This window comes from Metopolophium dirhodum, chromosome 1 (assembly GCF_019925205.1).
Source record: "Metopolophium dirhodum isolate CAU chromosome 1, ASM1992520v1, whole genome shotgun sequence".
NCBI classification, from domain to species: Eukaryota; Metazoa; Arthropoda; class Insecta; order Hemiptera; family Aphididae; genus Metopolophium; species Metopolophium dirhodum.
In genome coordinates, this window is record NC_083560.1 from 3,466,325 (window position 1) to 3,484,294 (window position 17,970).

The 17,970-nt window shown below is 29.2% G+C and overlaps 1 protein-coding gene, 2 long non-coding RNA genes and 1 pseudogene across 6 annotated transcripts; 3 read left to right on the forward strand and 1 right to left on the reverse strand.

The window, feature by feature from the left end:
- Nucleotides 1–288: 288 nt before the first annotated feature.
- On the reverse strand, nt 289–17,543 carry LOC132936714 (uncharacterized). 4 transcript variants are annotated; one of them, XR_009663524.1, is made up of 5 exons: nt 17,412–17,543; nt 3,012–3,164; nt 1,337–1,651; nt 1,054–1,270; nt 289–948 (listed from the first exon to the last, which is right to left on the reverse strand). XR_009663524.1 is itself a non-coding variant. In XM_061003475.1 (4 exons), the coding sequence occupies exons 2-4, from the start codon at nt 3,020–3,022 to the stop codon at nt 1,249–1,251; spliced, it is 348 nt and encodes a 115-aa protein (XP_060859458.1). In that variant the 5' UTR covers nt 3,023–3,164; nt 17,412–17,543; the 3' UTR covers nt 289–1,248. The 4 variants fall into 4 exon arrangements, 2 of the variants coding, with proteins under 2 accessions (XP_060859458.1, XP_060859459.1); XR_009663523.1 differs by having other exon boundaries at nt 289–979; XM_061003475.1 differs by having other exon boundaries at nt 289–1,270.
- LOC132935951 (uncharacterized) lies at nt 8,369–9,620 on the forward strand (annotated as a pseudogene).
- On the forward strand, nt 10,215–11,711 carry LOC132936624 (uncharacterized). Its single transcript, XR_009663498.1, has 3 exons — nt 10,215–10,698; nt 11,282–11,552; nt 11,621–11,711. It is a non-coding gene; the product is annotated as an uncharacterized LOC132936624 (long non-coding RNA).
- Nucleotides 12,909–13,584, forward strand: LOC132936625 (uncharacterized). Its single transcript, XR_009663499.1, has 3 exons — nt 12,909–13,121; nt 13,317–13,480; nt 13,542–13,584. It is a non-coding gene; the product is annotated as an uncharacterized LOC132936625 (long non-coding RNA).
- Nucleotides 17,544–17,970: the final 427 nt, after the last annotated feature.

The following is a 17,970-nucleotide window of genomic DNA, read 5'->3' on the forward strand; positions in this document are numbered from 1 at the left end:
CATTGAAGGCTACCGAGCTTCGTCAGTTCTTACTTTATAACGGACCACTTGCTTTGAAAAATGTACTTAATGTTAAAGTGTATAATCATTTTATGGTTTTGAATGCATTGAATATTATATTGCGTCCAAATATTGATGGCAAATTATTTTGATAATTTCTTAAAGAATTTTGATAAAAACTTATAATCGCTTTGGTCCTCTTGATGCTTGTTATTGTATATTTGATACTTTAATTTAAGAGGACGCTACCCATGCATTTGTTGTCCCTGTCTTACACACGTACGATATATCAAATTTTCATTCACTAGTTAGTGTGCTGTTAGTTTTGATATTAAGAGTGAATTGACCTGTTATCAAACTTTTAAGTTAGGTTAGTGTCCTCTTAAATCTTTGTCTCATTAAAATTAAATTAGTAGAAATTATAATAATTTCATGAGAATAATAAATAAAATATAATTAACTTGTTGATTTATTCAATTTATTATTACGTATACATATTTAAAGTAATCTCCCTCTACATTTTCGAGACTGACAATTGCATATTATTTTTGTGGAACCCGTCTGTTCTGTTCCCACCAGTATGTTTTTGTGTGCAAATAACGATACCCATGGGAACTGTAAGTCATGCATATCAACGAATACATTTTGGACAAATATATTTGGAGAACACGAATGATTGAAATAACGTCCAATATTGCCTCTAATTTTGGCATCCATAATATATACACACTCGTTGTTTCCAAAGTATTCACCCACTGATTTTGAAGGTTTAGGCTTTATTTTTTCGTATCACGTGTACTCTGGAAGATGAAATGGACCAATATAGAAAATCCAAAGCCCAAAACTGCTATTGATACATTGGTATATTGTGATTTATTTTATCCAGATATTAAAATTTTTGCAACAATTACCATTACATCAGCAACAGCAGAAAGATCATTTTCTTCCCTACGGTGGTTGAAAAATAATATGAGATCTTCTATGACAGAAGACAGACAAAATGGGTTAGCAGTACTGAATATTCATAATATTCATATTCTTAATATTCATTACCTAATAACATTGTTGAAGTTGGACTGCTAGTACTGAATGTTGATTGGTCAACTCAACCATTTGACGGTTTGGATAATTTTCCAAATAACTTTTTATAAAATACCAGGAATTCTCTACTTCATCTATACAACATGTATACTTCTCCAACGTGCAATTAAACGAATACCTTGGTGTTGTCGATATTGAACTTTACTATCATAAAAAAAAAATCAAGTATCTAAAAAAAGAATAATTATTAGTATTGAAAACTATTGCTATCTTGTCATTATATAATTAACCTAACCGAAAGTTATTAAGCATATTTGGAGGTTCAGCTGCTATACCAGCATAAAATTCATCATCATATTTAGAATTAGGATCATAACATGAACCTTTTACAGTTTGTCCACTCTCAATAGTAGTATACTGGAAATTCCGAGGGAAATTCCTTTCTAGAGGTATATTAGCTGGTACAACACAAACTGTTCTATCAAACAAGATACTATTGTCCTTATCAGGTTTATCTAGTTTAAACTTTTTGGCTCCTTTTGATGCAAAACTTGTGACATTTGAATTAGATATTTTACGTTTAGGGTCACATTCAAGCATTTCTTTTACACTGGAATGAAAATACATTAATATGTTAATAATAATATAACAAAATAGATGTATCATTAATTTAAAAATGTATCTTGCAGATGACACCAAAAAACTTTTAGTAATCTGTTATCCATAGGCCATTATTTTTAACTTTGTCTGCATAGTAACTAAACTATTTGTTTTTATACACTTAACCAATTAAACCAATAAGCATTATTACTATACTTATATTTAAAATATCTATCTAATTTCAGACATCTTTTTATTTAATACTAATTGAGTGTTTTCGCTCACTTATCTAAAATCGTTTTATAGTGCTTTTATTACTAGAAAATGAAAATGAATTGTAGAACATGTCAAGATAGGGTTATATAATAATTTTACCAGTTTAATATACTAGTGGGGACAATACTTAATAAGATGAAAGAACTTAGAGATCAAAACTTGAAAGTATTTGAAAATTATGAAAAACTTTCAATTGAAAGCAAAAATTGAAGAGTTGGACCAGAAGTCATTTGAAAATGCAGTTTAAATTATTAGACATTACCTATAATGTGGAATGAAGATTGCAAGTATATAGTTAAAGAAATAACTGAAAAATTTAAAATAGAATGTGATGTATTGAAAGCATATAGATTATAAGATAACAACTGAACATAAAACCGATATGAAAATAATTGCTTGGCTGTCAGATAATAATGGTAGAAAACGGTTGGTCACAGAAGCGAAAAAATAAATGGGCAGCTAATCGGTATCGAGACAACTGGCCAACACCGAAAATATATATTAATAATCATCTGACAAAATTGATATATTAGTAAGGAAAGATGAAAATACCAAAGTTATGAGGATCTACAACGAAAATGATTTGAATAAAATAATATAGGTAGGTCTCTATCTGTTTTAATTATGTACCTACATGTAAAAATTATATAATGAATGGTACTATAAATGAGTTAGATAACCTGTATATTAGAACTAATATTTCTATTTGATATTATATTATATCGACTTACAATCATATTATTATATTTAAGCATATTGGGTATTAAACTAACAAGAGCTGATCTATAGGAACCTATTCCGACATAATTGAGAATCACCGTTTGAAATACAAACAAAAGTAACGAATGTTTTCCAAAAAATATGTATATATATATTTTTTTTTACTTGTTCACGGATGCGCGCAAACAGGTTGGTGGTAACATATTCTAAATTCTGATTCGGGCATAACGCATTCAAATTTCAAGCAAGTGTAAAATATAAACATTTAACAATTAACAGTTGAGGTTTGCGATCGGAATATAATTTATCCATCGTATATCACAAATGTTATTCGTGATTTATTATTCTATTTTTTAATATTAATATTTACTGACCTTGAAGACATGTTATCGAAGATTTGCAGAATGACACTGACCAGCGTCAGGATATACAAATCAACCACTCAGCGGGATCCGTGAAAAATGAAATTTGTGTCCTCTGAAACAACGGTGGCTGCTTCGGCGGTACAGTGATTAAACAAGTAGCAACTAAAACATAAATGGAAGAAACTAAATTGAGGTTATCGGTGGTACCTAATACCTATATCTATAACGTCAGTGTGTTGCAAACGAGTAAAAAACAGTTGTATGCGTGCCACCAAATACTAAAATGTAATCCATTTTAAAATTTAAATTAAATTAAATATAACCACTTCACTCTGGCACAGTTTATTTTCTAAATTCGTTAATGTTATGTAATTTTATTTAAAGTTTTTATTGAATTTAACCACCTGATGAATATTTTACAAATAATATAATAATACAAAAATAGGTAGTATTGTAGTTTTGACGTAAGTAGATATAACATCTGAAGAAATTGTAACGTGCCGCTGTCACAAGTTAGTCCAGGTGGGAATAGAGGAATTCGCTAGCAGATTGGTTAGATAGTTTGTAAGTTATAAGCAACAATGTTCAAGTACTTTTAAGACCGCTTATCCATTCCCACTACTCTCATAGGGGCGGCGGCGGCAGCGACGATGCACTACGACGACGCACGGACGATGTTCTTACTCTATGGTGACAACTGACAATTGCAAAAACAAACCATTTCGTGACTTGCATTCGATTGTTCGCGACGTGTTTATACTTTTATTATTATTTCCTTCTATATTACTATTAGGAGGCCAGCGGTTATTAAAGATTATTATTATTATTATAGAATACCAGATAATTAACACATCAACATTAAAAATAGTTAATATCACACCAAAAACATTTCGTTATAACTCCGTGTAAAAAAAGCTAAGTTAAAAAAAAATTTAGTAATGATTAAATCTTTAAAAGACGTGATATAATATGGAAATTAAGTAAAATGCCATTTTATAATATTACAAATACCTATGATGACAAATAAGATCAATTTATTGTAATGTTAAATACTTAGTCAACATATTGTTGATACATTATTAATTACTGTAAATGCTGTAGTGGTTACTTAATTGTATTTATTTAAGTATACTTCTACGTCCTGTCAAATAGTTAAACATAATATGTTGAGTAAGTATTTAACATTACAATTGATCTTATTTGTCATCATAGGTATTTGTAATATTATAAAATGGCATTTTACTTAATTTCCATATTATATCACGTCTTTTAAAGATTTAATCATTACTAATTTTTTTTTTTTTTAACTTAGCTTTTTTTTTACACGGAGTTATAACGAAGTGTTTTTGGTGTGATTAATGTTAAGCGGCGCTCGCTCGCATAATATTATATATTTATATTTACGCGGCGCGTACTATGTATGATTAGGGCTCGGAAGTTGATGACCTTAAAAACATCAAAAAATGACCTAAAAAAAATGCAAATGACATAAAAATGACGAAAAATGTCTTTAAAAAATTACCTAAAAAAATTACAAATATTTGTTTTAAATTTATAAAAATACATTTTTTTAAATATTTTACTCTATTTTACTATAAAATTCTATACACATTTATCAAAGCTTACAAATTGCTCAAAATATGACACGACCGATAATTATGTTTGCCACATAGTTCATTTGATATTTTGTGTAGAGGAATATTGGCTGATAAAAGAGCTTGACATAAATCGTAATTAAAAGTAGATTTTTTTTGACGACGTAGTAAGAAAACTTTGACTTTGTTTTAAATCTTTGCGCTCCATCCCATTTTTATGTTTTATACGGGAAATGTTTTGTTAAATAGTGAATTTTTTTTCTGAGGCCACCTTTACCTCACATACTTTACAGTTAAGAACTGTGCCATTGGAAGAAAAAATATCGTCGCCGAATTCCGACACAAATGCACGCAGACGAGCACTAACCGAAGTTTTAATTTTCGGCATTTCGAAAATATTACGAAAAAATAATAAAATGTAGGTACAATATTATTTACTACCTATAACACGAAAACGACGCGACGACTGTAATCGGTCAGATAAAATCGGATACTAATCGATTGTTAGGAAACACGACAACGACAAAATGTAATCAGCGAGATAAAATCGGATAGGTACTAATCTTAGTCCGAGGTAATTTCCAAGTTTTAAGTTATCGGCATAGACAAGAAACGATCAGAAGTGAACTATTGTGAAATCAATAAAAATGTCAAAAAATGACTTAAAAGGAAAAAATGCAAAATAAAATTTAGTTTTTCAGATTCACATGCTAATGAAACACATTTGTGGCCAGGAGAGTATCGTCTAAAAAGTTCCAAAAAAAATGCAAAATGCCTCAACTTCCGAGCCCTAATGATTACGTATACACTATGATATTACTTAAATAGGTGTTTATATAGGTAATTTAATAGGTATATAGTCACGGCTCGCTACAAAATTATAAATACGTCACCTAGCTAATTAGAAATGTCATTTAGATTTTATATTATTAATTATTTTACTTTTTTTTTAAATAATTACAAAAATATTAACATTATGTATTTTCTCAAATTCTAAAATATTATTAAACATTGATTTGTATTTTAATAAAGATTGTACTGTATGTCATCTACCAGTACGATATTATTATATTCAACGATTAAAATTAATATTTTATTCGAATTTTTTGCACGTGAATAGTTGCAAATTATCATATAACAATTTTTATTTAATGATATCCAGAATCGTGTGCTGATCACAATCGTCTTGTTCACGCTTCGCAACACGGTGAAAGCTGGTTTCGAACACTCGCCAGCCGAGTTGGTTTACGGTGCGACACTTCGACTTTCAGGCGAATTGTTTCACCCCGCCTTCGCAGAATCTCAACCACCCGAGCACGTAGCGACGCTCCGGGATTTCATGGCGCAGCTGCGATTCACGCGCGGTACTATACTAGTATTAAATACTACACTCTACAGCAGTGATTCCCAACGTGGGCGCTACCGCCCCCTTGTGGGCATTTTTTATTTTGAAGGGGGCGTTTTTATGAGGGGGGCGCTAAAGGGGGCGCTCATCTATCATTTAAATTTTTTTTGTTTATAACTGATTGTAATGAAATGTATAACTACGTAGAATAAAATACCTAATGTAATCAACACAATTATGTATGTATAATATTTATAGACACTTAAATAATATCAAAAAAATTATCTTGACAGGTACTTGACGTTATTATCGGAGTTATCGTATAGATTCCGATTAGCGGCTAATGATTAGCCGATTCCGACAATGTTATGTGGAGATTTAAGACTAATGCTGACATCTATTGAACCAGATATCACTTCGTTAGCAGGAAAACATCAACCTCATGGCAGTCATTAGTCACATAAGTATTTTTTGTATTATAATTTTATATTAGCGAATTCGAAATCAAATTATATAATTATTAATTATTAGTAGGTATTTAAATTTAAAATTAACTAAATTGTAGCGTTAAAATGTTAATGATATTTTGTCTTAAATTAAATAGCTTATTAAAAAATAAAACGTTTATCATTTTAAAAAATTGATTGGGGAAGGGGGGGCGGTGTGTGATTTTAAAAATCTAAAAGGGGCGTTGAGTAAAAAAAGGTTGGGAAACACTGCTCTACAGCAACCGACCCACTACGTTCGTCCCGAGCGATCTGAACCAGTCAGTCATGTTTTCATTCGAGTCGACGCCGTCAAGCCGCCGCTCCACGAAATTATGATGATAGACCATGGTGTATTATATTCCGTTACAATAGTTACCGACGCTCACGCGTCGTACCCGAAATACTTTGTCAAATTATTTAAATTCGTGTATTCCGTCTGACGAGAAGTCAGTAGCGACTAGCGTATTTGTGTAAGTGTAGTCGTACTAGGTCAACCTCCGACGCCCCGGGACTTCTACACATGAGATATATAATATCGAGTAATATATTATGTATCTAATACATGATACACCACCGCCCCAATATTCCCTTTCCGTGGTTGGCTACACCGCCCGGTACATCGGCATCTGAACATGCCGAGCGGTAGCAGCTACTGTTTACTTCTTACCGCGACTACCGACAGTAACGGGCCTCTCTCAAATTTAATAATAAATTACGTGTTTTGATCCGAAGAATTGATGGAAAGAATTATAATTGTTATTAGTTTTCAATAATTATTATATTATCGCGCACGAAGTCTGAGCCGCCGACTTGCGTTCTGTGATTCTTGCGATCTGACGGTCGGAAGGAAGGAAACCGTCCTTTATCGAAAGCGACGGTGTCGCCGGCGTGCATACAGAGAATCACGAAAACATCGCGTTTTTGCGTGATCCTTAAACAATAACAAAATGTACAAACAATAAGATAATAATTCGCAAAGGAATATTATTACACGTAAATAAAACATATTATCATATTAAACATATTTATCTATTCTGTGATATTATGCGTGATAATCGCAAGAGTAAACGTATACGCGCGAGTGGAATCAAATAAAATTGTGATAGTGTGATAATACAACTCACTACGTATACAGCTGCTGCAGTTCTCGGCGATGCGCGAAGAATAGTTTTGGTTGGCCGAGTGGTATATTCTTAAAGTGACCGAAGTATATGATCACAATAATTATACGGATTAACAACCGGTGGTTAGATTGTAAGTAATTCAGTAATTGTAAAACGTAATTAATAATTATAAATACATTTGCTACTTGTAAAAATGATAAAATAATTTGAATATGAATACCATTTATCATAGAAATTAACACATTTTAACAATTTAACAATATACTTAATAGAGTAAAGCACAATCTATGTATTAACATGTTTCTTTTATTCATAAATGAGTAATTTATTTTAATTCAATAAATAGTGTACCTATATTAATATTATCTCTAATTTAAAATCTAACTTATTGGTAGATTGTCTGGATTACCTAGGTAAATTCATACTTAAATCTTTGGAAGTTTAACCAAAAATCAAAATAGTGGAAATGTTAAATTATAAGTTCTAACATATCATATTATCACGTATAATGAATAAAAAAATATATTTTATTGGTAAAGAGACTTAAAATTATTGTATTATCTATGTAGTAATACTTATTAGTTATTAATTATTAATTATTTAGGTAATAATATTTTCATTTTAAATTTATCAGATATTTTTTTTATGCTGTTATAATAATAATATTGTTACTAATTGTTATAGGTAATATCTGTTTCTTTAATATGTTAAAACAGTAAATATGTTTTCCAAAATTGGAGGTTCTAGTTATAAAAATACTGTAAGAAGAATTTTAAGAAAATTGGTTGAATATATAACTTATAATGGATAAAAAGTAACATCATATTGAACATAAATATCAACATAGTTGTTATTCGCAAATTGTGAATCATGCCATAAAAACAAGGTCAATAGGTAATTTGTTTATAAGGCCACCTTTTACCATACTGTAGGCACTACATTATAATATTACTTATGTGTACGTCATGTCTATATGTTATTCAGAAACAAATAAAATAAAAGTGAGTGGAGAAGTTTTTTGTACGAATGAAATAACTGATAATGACCAGTAAACTATGGATACATTTAACCCCTGGTAAAAATATTAGTCTCAGTTAATATAGTTCTTACTTGGTAAGTTACATAGTTTTTTAATAACGTCTATCTTTGCTAATGTTGCACAGATGATAGTGAGGATGATATGTTTGAGCCAGCATACCACTCAACGGAAAAAAGAAAGAAAACAAATCATATTGGTCACAATTAGTTTTAGTTAATACAATTATTATTTGATAAGTTACATGGTTTTTTTTTTTTAAATTTCTATATTTGCTTAGGTTGTACAGATAATAGTGACAAAAATATGGTTGAGCTGAATATTTCAGCAAGAGAAGTATCTCAAGATGGAAGACGAAATTACTTCTAATGATGGAGGTAAATTAATTTTTATAGTAAATCTGGTTATTGTAAAATAAAATGTAATAACTTAAAATTAATAATTTTAGTAAACTTATCAACCATTGGCATTGCAAACATCATGTAAAAACAGTTCAAAGCAACACTATACACTAATTGTTTACTTGAACAATTACTAAAATCCAAACTGTCCAACCAGCTAGTTTAAGTATTCAAGAAAAATGTTGAAGCAAGTTCCACAATTTTCCACTTAATTCCTTAGAAGATGTTGTTGAAATGGAAAATAAGTTGAACGATCCAGCATCAAAGCATTTAATGGTAATTTTTTATTCATGATTATTAACTCAAACTTAATTTATAAATAATTGCTTTTATAATTTTAGAAAAATCAGATGATGACTTTACGCAATAAGGATAAGTCGATGGACAACGGGGAAGGTAGGAGAGCATGGGGCCTTATAAAAGCAGACCTAAAACTGCCTGTATTCAGACGTGTCACCCATTGGCATCACAAGCATCTTCATGTCACACAGACTAATAATTGTATTATTTTGACTTGGAATAATTTCATTGAAGTACATCTTAATAAACATCTTAACAATTCAACGAGTTATATTTTATTCAATCCAAAAGAAGAAAATCTTCATCACAACAGTCTTGCTACCCGGTAAACCACACATTCGACCCGATTGTCAGTTTACCACAATAGAATCAACAATTTATTGGAATCAAAAATGAAAATCCCAAACCAAATATTTTATTGAAAACAAAGATGCTTTATGGATTCAACTGGTTAATAGAATCATAATGGCCTGAACCAATGTGATCACATATATCTGTACTCACTGTATTAAAAATATTGTACTCGGAAGGTGCACCTATAATTTCAACTAGTTGACTTCCAGCACCACTCCTGGCAACTGCGTCAACAGCAATTATCTTTAAAAACTAAAAAATATATAAAGCGTCAACACTATATTATAGTAGAAATTTACGTTGTGCATAAAAGTTTCCACACACACACAATCCGTTGGCCCAAGGGTTTTTATTAAATCATGTAAGTTAACTCAAATATGAACGCACTTTTATAATTGTGATGAAAAACATACAAAATCGGGTTCGCGGGCGAAGACATGATAAGGTTTATTATCAATATTTTTATCATATTTAGTTCTGTGATATTATCATACCTACATTGAGATAGATAATATATTATGTATCTAAAAACTTGCCGCGTCTACCGACGGTAACGGACCAGTCGGACCACTCTTAAATTTAATAGTAAATTACGTGTTCTTTGATCCGAAGAATTGATGGAAAAAGTTATAATTTTTATAAGTTTTCTATAAAAAAAAACTGCATTCACGTTAAGAATATACGTGCGCGAAGTCTGAGCCGCCGACTTGCGTTTTGTGATTGGTTGACAGTCATCGGAAACCGTCGTTTATCGAAGAATCACGAAAACATCGGGTTTTTGCGCGATTCTTAAACAGTAAGAAAATGTACAAACAAAAAAGATAATAATTCGCAAGGGAATATAATTACGTGTAATTAAAACATAATACAAATAATATATAAATTAGTATGTGTGATAATCGTTAGAGTAAACGTTTACGCGCGAGTGGAATCAAACAATTGATAGTGTAATAATCGAGGTAATAATACAACTCACTAGTACACTATACAGCCGCTGCAGTTCCATGACGGCGATGCACGAACAGGAAGGGTTTGGTCGGCCGAGTGGTATAAGTAAGTAAACGGAGTATATTAAGATCAGAATATTTATACGGATTAACGAACGGTGGCTTGATAGAGTTAAACTGGTGAAAATTCGACGATGTGTCGCTTCCTGTGGTCGGTTGCGAGTAACACGTTTTAAAAATTAAATTACAACACTTATTTTTTCCTCCGAATTAATATTTATTTAAAGTAAACTGAAAAAAATCTGATAAAAAAAAATATTGTTCTAGTAGTCATCGAGAAATTTAAAATGGCAGTGTGATATCGTTGGGCTTGATACCATATTATAATCGATCATCTATACATGTACAATTTGCCCACTTGTTAAATGAATTAGCTAATATAGAATATCACCTTTTTTTCTTTATATTCTGTTTATGTAAATTTTGTGCCGACGACAATAATAACACCATAGTTTTTGTACAAAAATTTATAATTTTTTCCATAATATTAGGTACAGAACTATACGAGGTTTAACATGTTTTGGGCAAGTAGCAGGACATAGTACAAAGACTTTACCACAATAAAAATTGATTAAAATAACTCGTTATACATATTATTTGGTTATAATGAAATTTTTTATACATTTTAGTTACCGGGAAAAAAAAAATTCAGGTTTTACAATATTGTTACTAGTTCATTAAATGTAAAAACTAACAAAGTTACATTAAATCGGGTGAGACAACAACACATGTTGGAAGACATATTCAAACATCTTAAGCCTTACAATGATAGAAGCATGTGTGATTATATTGATATTTTGGAAGATTTTCCACGTGATAGCTTGGATACTAGATTGAATGAAGTTAATATGTGAGCTGGAAAGGGCTTTAAGAGTGATAAATCGCTTTTAAAGAAAGTTGGTAAATATTTTAAAACTTTACTTTATAATTCTAAATTTGATTATTTTTATTGGCAGTTTTGTTTGCAGATAAAGCTGAAGACAATTTCATGGTCCAAGTGTTTGTCATTAAAGATATAATAGATATACTTTTATTTAGGATGCAAAATGTGTGTAAATGAATTTACTGGCCAACGATAATTGGATAAATAAAGTTTCAATAATTAATATATTTACCTATGAATAATTATGATATTAACGAAGATAAAATTCTGCTAAATTCAATAAAATGGTACGTACATAATACATTTTTACAAAAAAAAGAAATGTATTATAACCAAGATATAACTGTTAGGCATAATTTTTTTTTTAAAATTATCTGTAGCTATACTTGAAATCACTGATAGAGTAGGGATTAATAACTTAAAATTGATTCAAGTAAATCCAGCAGGTATTCTAATGATTTTAATGAAATACTTACTGTTTATTATATTTTATTTTATAAATACATTTATTTAAATAGGTTCCTATAATATGTATGTTTCATAGATTTTAATAGATTTTAAAATGTTATTGTTTCTTAACAGATATAATATTACAGGTTACACGACAATATAAGACATAATTTAATTTAAAATTTGTGTTCAATAATTTTGAAAGTGTAAATATATGATGAAGATTGTAACTATGATGTGCAAAAAAAACAAAAACTTTCAATTCAACCGAACATAGCATTATGCAATAAACATGAGTTTGAAAATGCTTATAAAATACTTCCAATACCAAATGAAGATGCATTAAATACTTTAAAAGACATTTTATGTAACGATGCCTTATATGAACAAATTGTAAGTAATTGTGAAATGTAATTAATAATTAGAAATTTGCTACTTTTAAAAATGATAAAATAATTTGTTATTTATTATAGAAATCAACAAATTTGAACAATTTAACAATATACTTAATAGAGCAAAGCACATTCTGTGTTTTAACAGGTTTTTTTTTTCATAAATTCGTGATTTATTTAAACTCAATAAATATATACATACCTAAATTTATATCTCTCATTTAAAATCTAACTTATTGGTAGACATGTGTCTAGATCTAAACATATATGTGTACCTAAGTAAATTCATACTTAAAACTTTAAAAGTTTAACCAAAAATCAAAATAATGGAAATGTTAAATTATAAGTTCTAACTTACTTTATTATCATATGCAATGAATAAATGAAAAATCTTTTAGTGGTAAAGAGACTTACAATTATTGTATTATCTATATAGTAATACTTATTAGTTATACATTTTTTATTACTTAGGCAATGATATATTTATTTTAAATTTATCATATATTTTTTTTTTATATACTATAGGTAATATCTATTTCTCTAACATGTTAAAAAAGTAAATATGCTTTCCAAAATTGGTGGTTCCAGTTATAAAGATACTGTGAGAAAAATTTTAAGAAAATTGGTTGAATATATAACTTATAATGGATAAAAAGTAACATCATATTGAACATAAATATCAACATAGTTGTTATTCCTAAATTGTGAATCACGCCATAAATGTTACAATAACAAGATCAATAGGTAATTTGTATATAAGGCCGCCTTTTACCTTACTGTAGGTACTACATTATAATATTACTTATGTGTACGTCATGTCTACATGTTATTCAGAAACAAATAAAATAAAAGCGAGTGGAGAAGTTTTTTGTAGGATGAAATAACTGATAATGACCACTAAACTATGGATACATTTAACACTGTTATATGCCATTATAGGTAACCAATATTATATTCTCATGACAAGTTGTAAACCAATTGGATTCGTAGATTCAACAGAACGAGTATGCAAACCCAATAGAAGTTTTACTAAATAAAACAATCACCAAGATGTTGGAATAATAGATTTAGGCGATTTCTATTTGAGTTGAAAATAGAACAAAGTAGGTACATAGAATCCGTGTATTTATTTTAATCACAATAATAATGAAACATTAATTTTAGCCATTTTTGTTGATGATGGTTTGATTGTCAAGCAACAAAATAAAAATAAATATATTATTACAAGGTCTTGAACAATAGTTTGAAATAACACAAGGTAATCTAGATTATTTTCTAGGTATTGAAAGAACTAGATGTTTTGACGGATCATTATGTATACATTAAACAAATTTTACTAATACACTAGTTAGCAAATTTAATTTATTAAATAGGAAGGAATATTTCAGGTCATCTGTTCATGCTAGGGCTGTCATGGCAAGCGCAGAGGCAATCCATAGTAACGTTCAGTTCAACTGAAGCAGAATATATTTCGGCATACGAAACAGTTAAAGTTTTGGTTAGTTTTGGAAATTACATTAATTCTTTATTGTATAGAATATTAATTACGGGGTTGTATTGAATATTGTATAAAAAGTAACATCATACTGTTCAATAATAACAACATAGTTGTACGAATCACAAAATAAATGCCGTATTTTAGCATACCTGCTGTAGGCACTAAATTATGATATTACTAATGTGTACATCATGCATTAGTTATTATGTTACTTATTACTAAAAGCAGTGTAGTCATTTTTGTCTAGATTGATCTACAAATATAGTTAAACTAACTCAACTAAACTGTTGACTAATAGCTATACCGGCCATAAGGACAATAAAAATGCATTTAGCGAGGCATTTAGTAAAATAGTAATTATGTTCTCTACTTCTTAATAAGTTATTGGCCAGTAGGCAGGTATTGAAATTATGTATTTTATTTAAAAAATTAATTTTAGAAGCAGTACCTATTCTTCTTTTAACACCACAAGAATCAAAGATATGGAAATTGTTGCTATTATTTGGCTCACAAAAGCAAGTGAAAAACTAAAAACAACAACACCAGCTGATTCCTAAGTTTAGTAAATGTTTTTTTTATTCATATGAATTTACTTTTTTTTTAACTAAATAATTAATTAACATGAAGCAATGTTAATCTGTACATATACTAGATATTGTAATTAAGTTTTTTTATGTATTTTTTTACTAAAAATTAAGTTTATAGTGGGTTATAGTTTTTTTTTTAGAAATTATTACCTGTTATACAAATACATTTTAAATCACATAATTGAAATGCGAGGTGTGCAAGTATTTAGTTAAAAAAATATACTTATTTTCTGTTATATAAATTAAATAAGTAATATACATTTATATTGTTACTTAACTTATATTTAAAATGTTAATCTGGACTAGTTATTGTCATAACATTCGTTTTTTCAATGTATTTTATTTGCTAAAAATTAAAATTATATATTTTTTTTTATTAATGATTATCTGCATATACCTAAATAATTTTTAAATCACATAATTTAAATGCAAGGTGTGTACATTTTAAGTTAAACGATACCTATATTATATTTAAAACACTGAACTATAGTTAGTCACATTTTTAATAATATTATGACTACAAAATGAAATTGGTTAACTTAATGTTTCAATGTTAATTTATTATGTGATTATTTTCTTTTTAAAATTTGAACTATAATACCTACCTATATAAAATTTTTTTTTTTTATATTTGTTATAATTTGCATTAACTATTTAGGTATTTTAATTGATCAAATTCTTATAAAGATGATTTTTTTTTCCGTTTTGAAACCCATGTATAAGATTAACATATTATTATAGTATAAGTATTGATTTATATGTATTATAAATGATTAACAAAAAGTTTCAATCTTAATAAAATATGTTAGGCATTTTTTTTTTATAATTTTAAGCTTATATATTATAAAAGGCGAAATAATAGGTATATGAAATTTTTTTTATTGATATTTGATATGGGTATGTACCTATCAATTGGTAATTTAATAAAGTTAGGTAATGTTATTTTATTTTCATATTATAGAACTTATTTATATTAGGTAGGTACCTATACTATATAAATTATTTATTGATGTATGTATATACACTTATACACCTATATACCTTTGTATACATATGTATTATTAGATAAATTGTATTGATCAATGAAAGTTATACACTTTGATGGTCAAGTTATGTATTCCTTAGATATCTAACGAATATCTTGACAGATATTCCATGAAGATTACTATCTTTTCTTGCATATCAAATTAATGTCTGTGGATACCAATACCATATTCCATAAATATTTTCAAAACGTTCCTTAGATATCTAAGGAACAACCTAAAGAATATGCTAATAAAATATATGATCTTATGCAATAAGCATACTACTTCTCAAGCAAGACATAGTGATATAATAATTATATTCTATTAATTTATTTAGCCTATTGTTTAATATACATAGAAAATATACCTATCAATTCTCTAAAGTATTCATTAAGTTTGAAAAGAATATAGATAATATTATTATAATTTATATTATTGTGCGAGAAGTATAATATTCATGTGGGTATGTTGTTTACATTTCGATATTTTCGTTTCAGCTTTTATTTTGTTTGTAAAAGAAGCAAATTGTATTTAATGTTTAGTGACCGAAAAGTGTACAGTCGATGCATACTGCATGTTGCGCTGTTACCGCTTCTGTGTTTAAATTTGTGCTTAGCGGAAACGATCAAGATTTGCTGTAGGCAGAGGGGGGCTGGGATATGGTTACCTCACTGTTTACCTCTCTCTCTCTCTCTCTATATATATATATATATATACAGTTATATAATATTTTTTTTTTTTTTTATTTAATTAATAATAACAATAAATTATTAATTTATCTACCTCATTAAGCAATGCTTGTGGCGAGGTAGATGAGTTGATAGTGTACAATATAATATAATATTTAAATTAAAAACAAAGTTATATAATTTGTGATTAGCAACAATATTAAATACTTAAATTCTACATAATATATAATTAAAGTTCAAGTAATAAGTAATTAACAATAGCTTTTTTATTAGTTATAAAATTATACTTATTTACATTACTAGAAATAATTTTTTTTAGGTACAGCGGCAATGAATTGAAATTTGTTGGACCTAGATAGTCCACAAATTTTTTCCCAAAACTCTTATTAGTGTAGTTTACTTGCATGTCATATGACCTATTTTCCCTTTTATTAGTTTTTTGGAAACCAAAGTTATCAATTTGGAACATAATAGAGAACTGCTTGTATAAATATCTGACCGGCAGAGCTTTAAAAACTTTATAATTAGTAGTAGACGAACCATATAATTCCTTTTTATTCAAACAAATTCTTATGGCGAGATTCTGTTGAATCTCAAGAGGCCTGATTGCATTGTCAGTACAACCACCCCAAACTATTAAACCATACTGGAAAATTGATTTGTATAGTGAATTATATACAATACGCAAAATTTCTGTTGGTAAAAGTTTGTTCAGTTTAAATAGTTTGGAAATAATAGATCTTAACCTCATAACTAAATATTCGACATGCAATTTCCAACGGATAATATTATAATAATACAATAACAAATTAAGAGTACCTATGGTTGGGCGCTGTACTATAATATATAATAAATTACAGAGATCAATGATAGTAAACCGATGAATAGGTAATACAGATGTGATCATGACATATTAAACCATATATACTACGTTTATATTATGGCGCTAAAACAGTTTTTTAAAACTAAACAGTTTTGAAAGCTAAAACGCTCGCGCTAGTAGTTTAAGAACTTAAAACTGTTTTATTTGCATTAACCGGTTTATCAAATGTACATATTATACACGTTTAAGCAAATAAAACGGTTTTAACTAGTGCGAGCGTTTTTGCTTTCAAAACGGGATAGTTTTAACGCCATCATTTAAATGTAGTAATAGAGTAACAATATTACTGACGGTTAAGACTTTAAGAGTTACCAAAGACGAGTGACGACAAAAACGATATAACAACACTTACGTATATAGCTTGGGTTGATTCCGGCGCGGAATCACTCTGGTCGCCCTGGACAGGACGTGAAGCTGACCGATTGACTTCCGCAACTTGCAGAGCACACACAAACTCCTTGCTGGAAAGTGAACAGCGGGATTGGTAGTGGTTTCGTTAGAGCCGAATGACGATCGCATCGATTCACTTCGGCGGCGGTAACGTCAACATTGACGACCATCACGGGCGAGAAACAAGGCGTATAAACGCAACGCGTCTTATGCTAATCACAAGCGCGACGACTTAACCACACGACTATTTGGCAAAAATACGATAGGTACGCGAGCTTAGTCCGACAGTCGGTTTTAGGGCAGCAAACAAAGGCCAAAGACGAGCGAAGTATTGTCTGGAACACGTCGTCTAGCCGGGATCACACTGCGCATCGCGTTGAATCTTGAATTTCGAGCGGTGTAGAGCGGTACAGTAAAGTTGACTCGACGTCTGATTGGTGCGTCTCTTGCCGACAATATTGTCGGTCTTTGTATTCCGCACCAAATGAAAATTTGTGCGACGCGTCTTATCCACTCTATGT

Coding starts and splice junctions, on each gene's coding strand:
- LOC132936714 (XM_061003475.1), bottom strand. Junction 1,271..1,336: donor AATATGCTTAATAACTTTCG/GTTAGGTTAATT, acceptor TTCTTTTTTTAG/ATACTTGATTTTTTTTTTAT.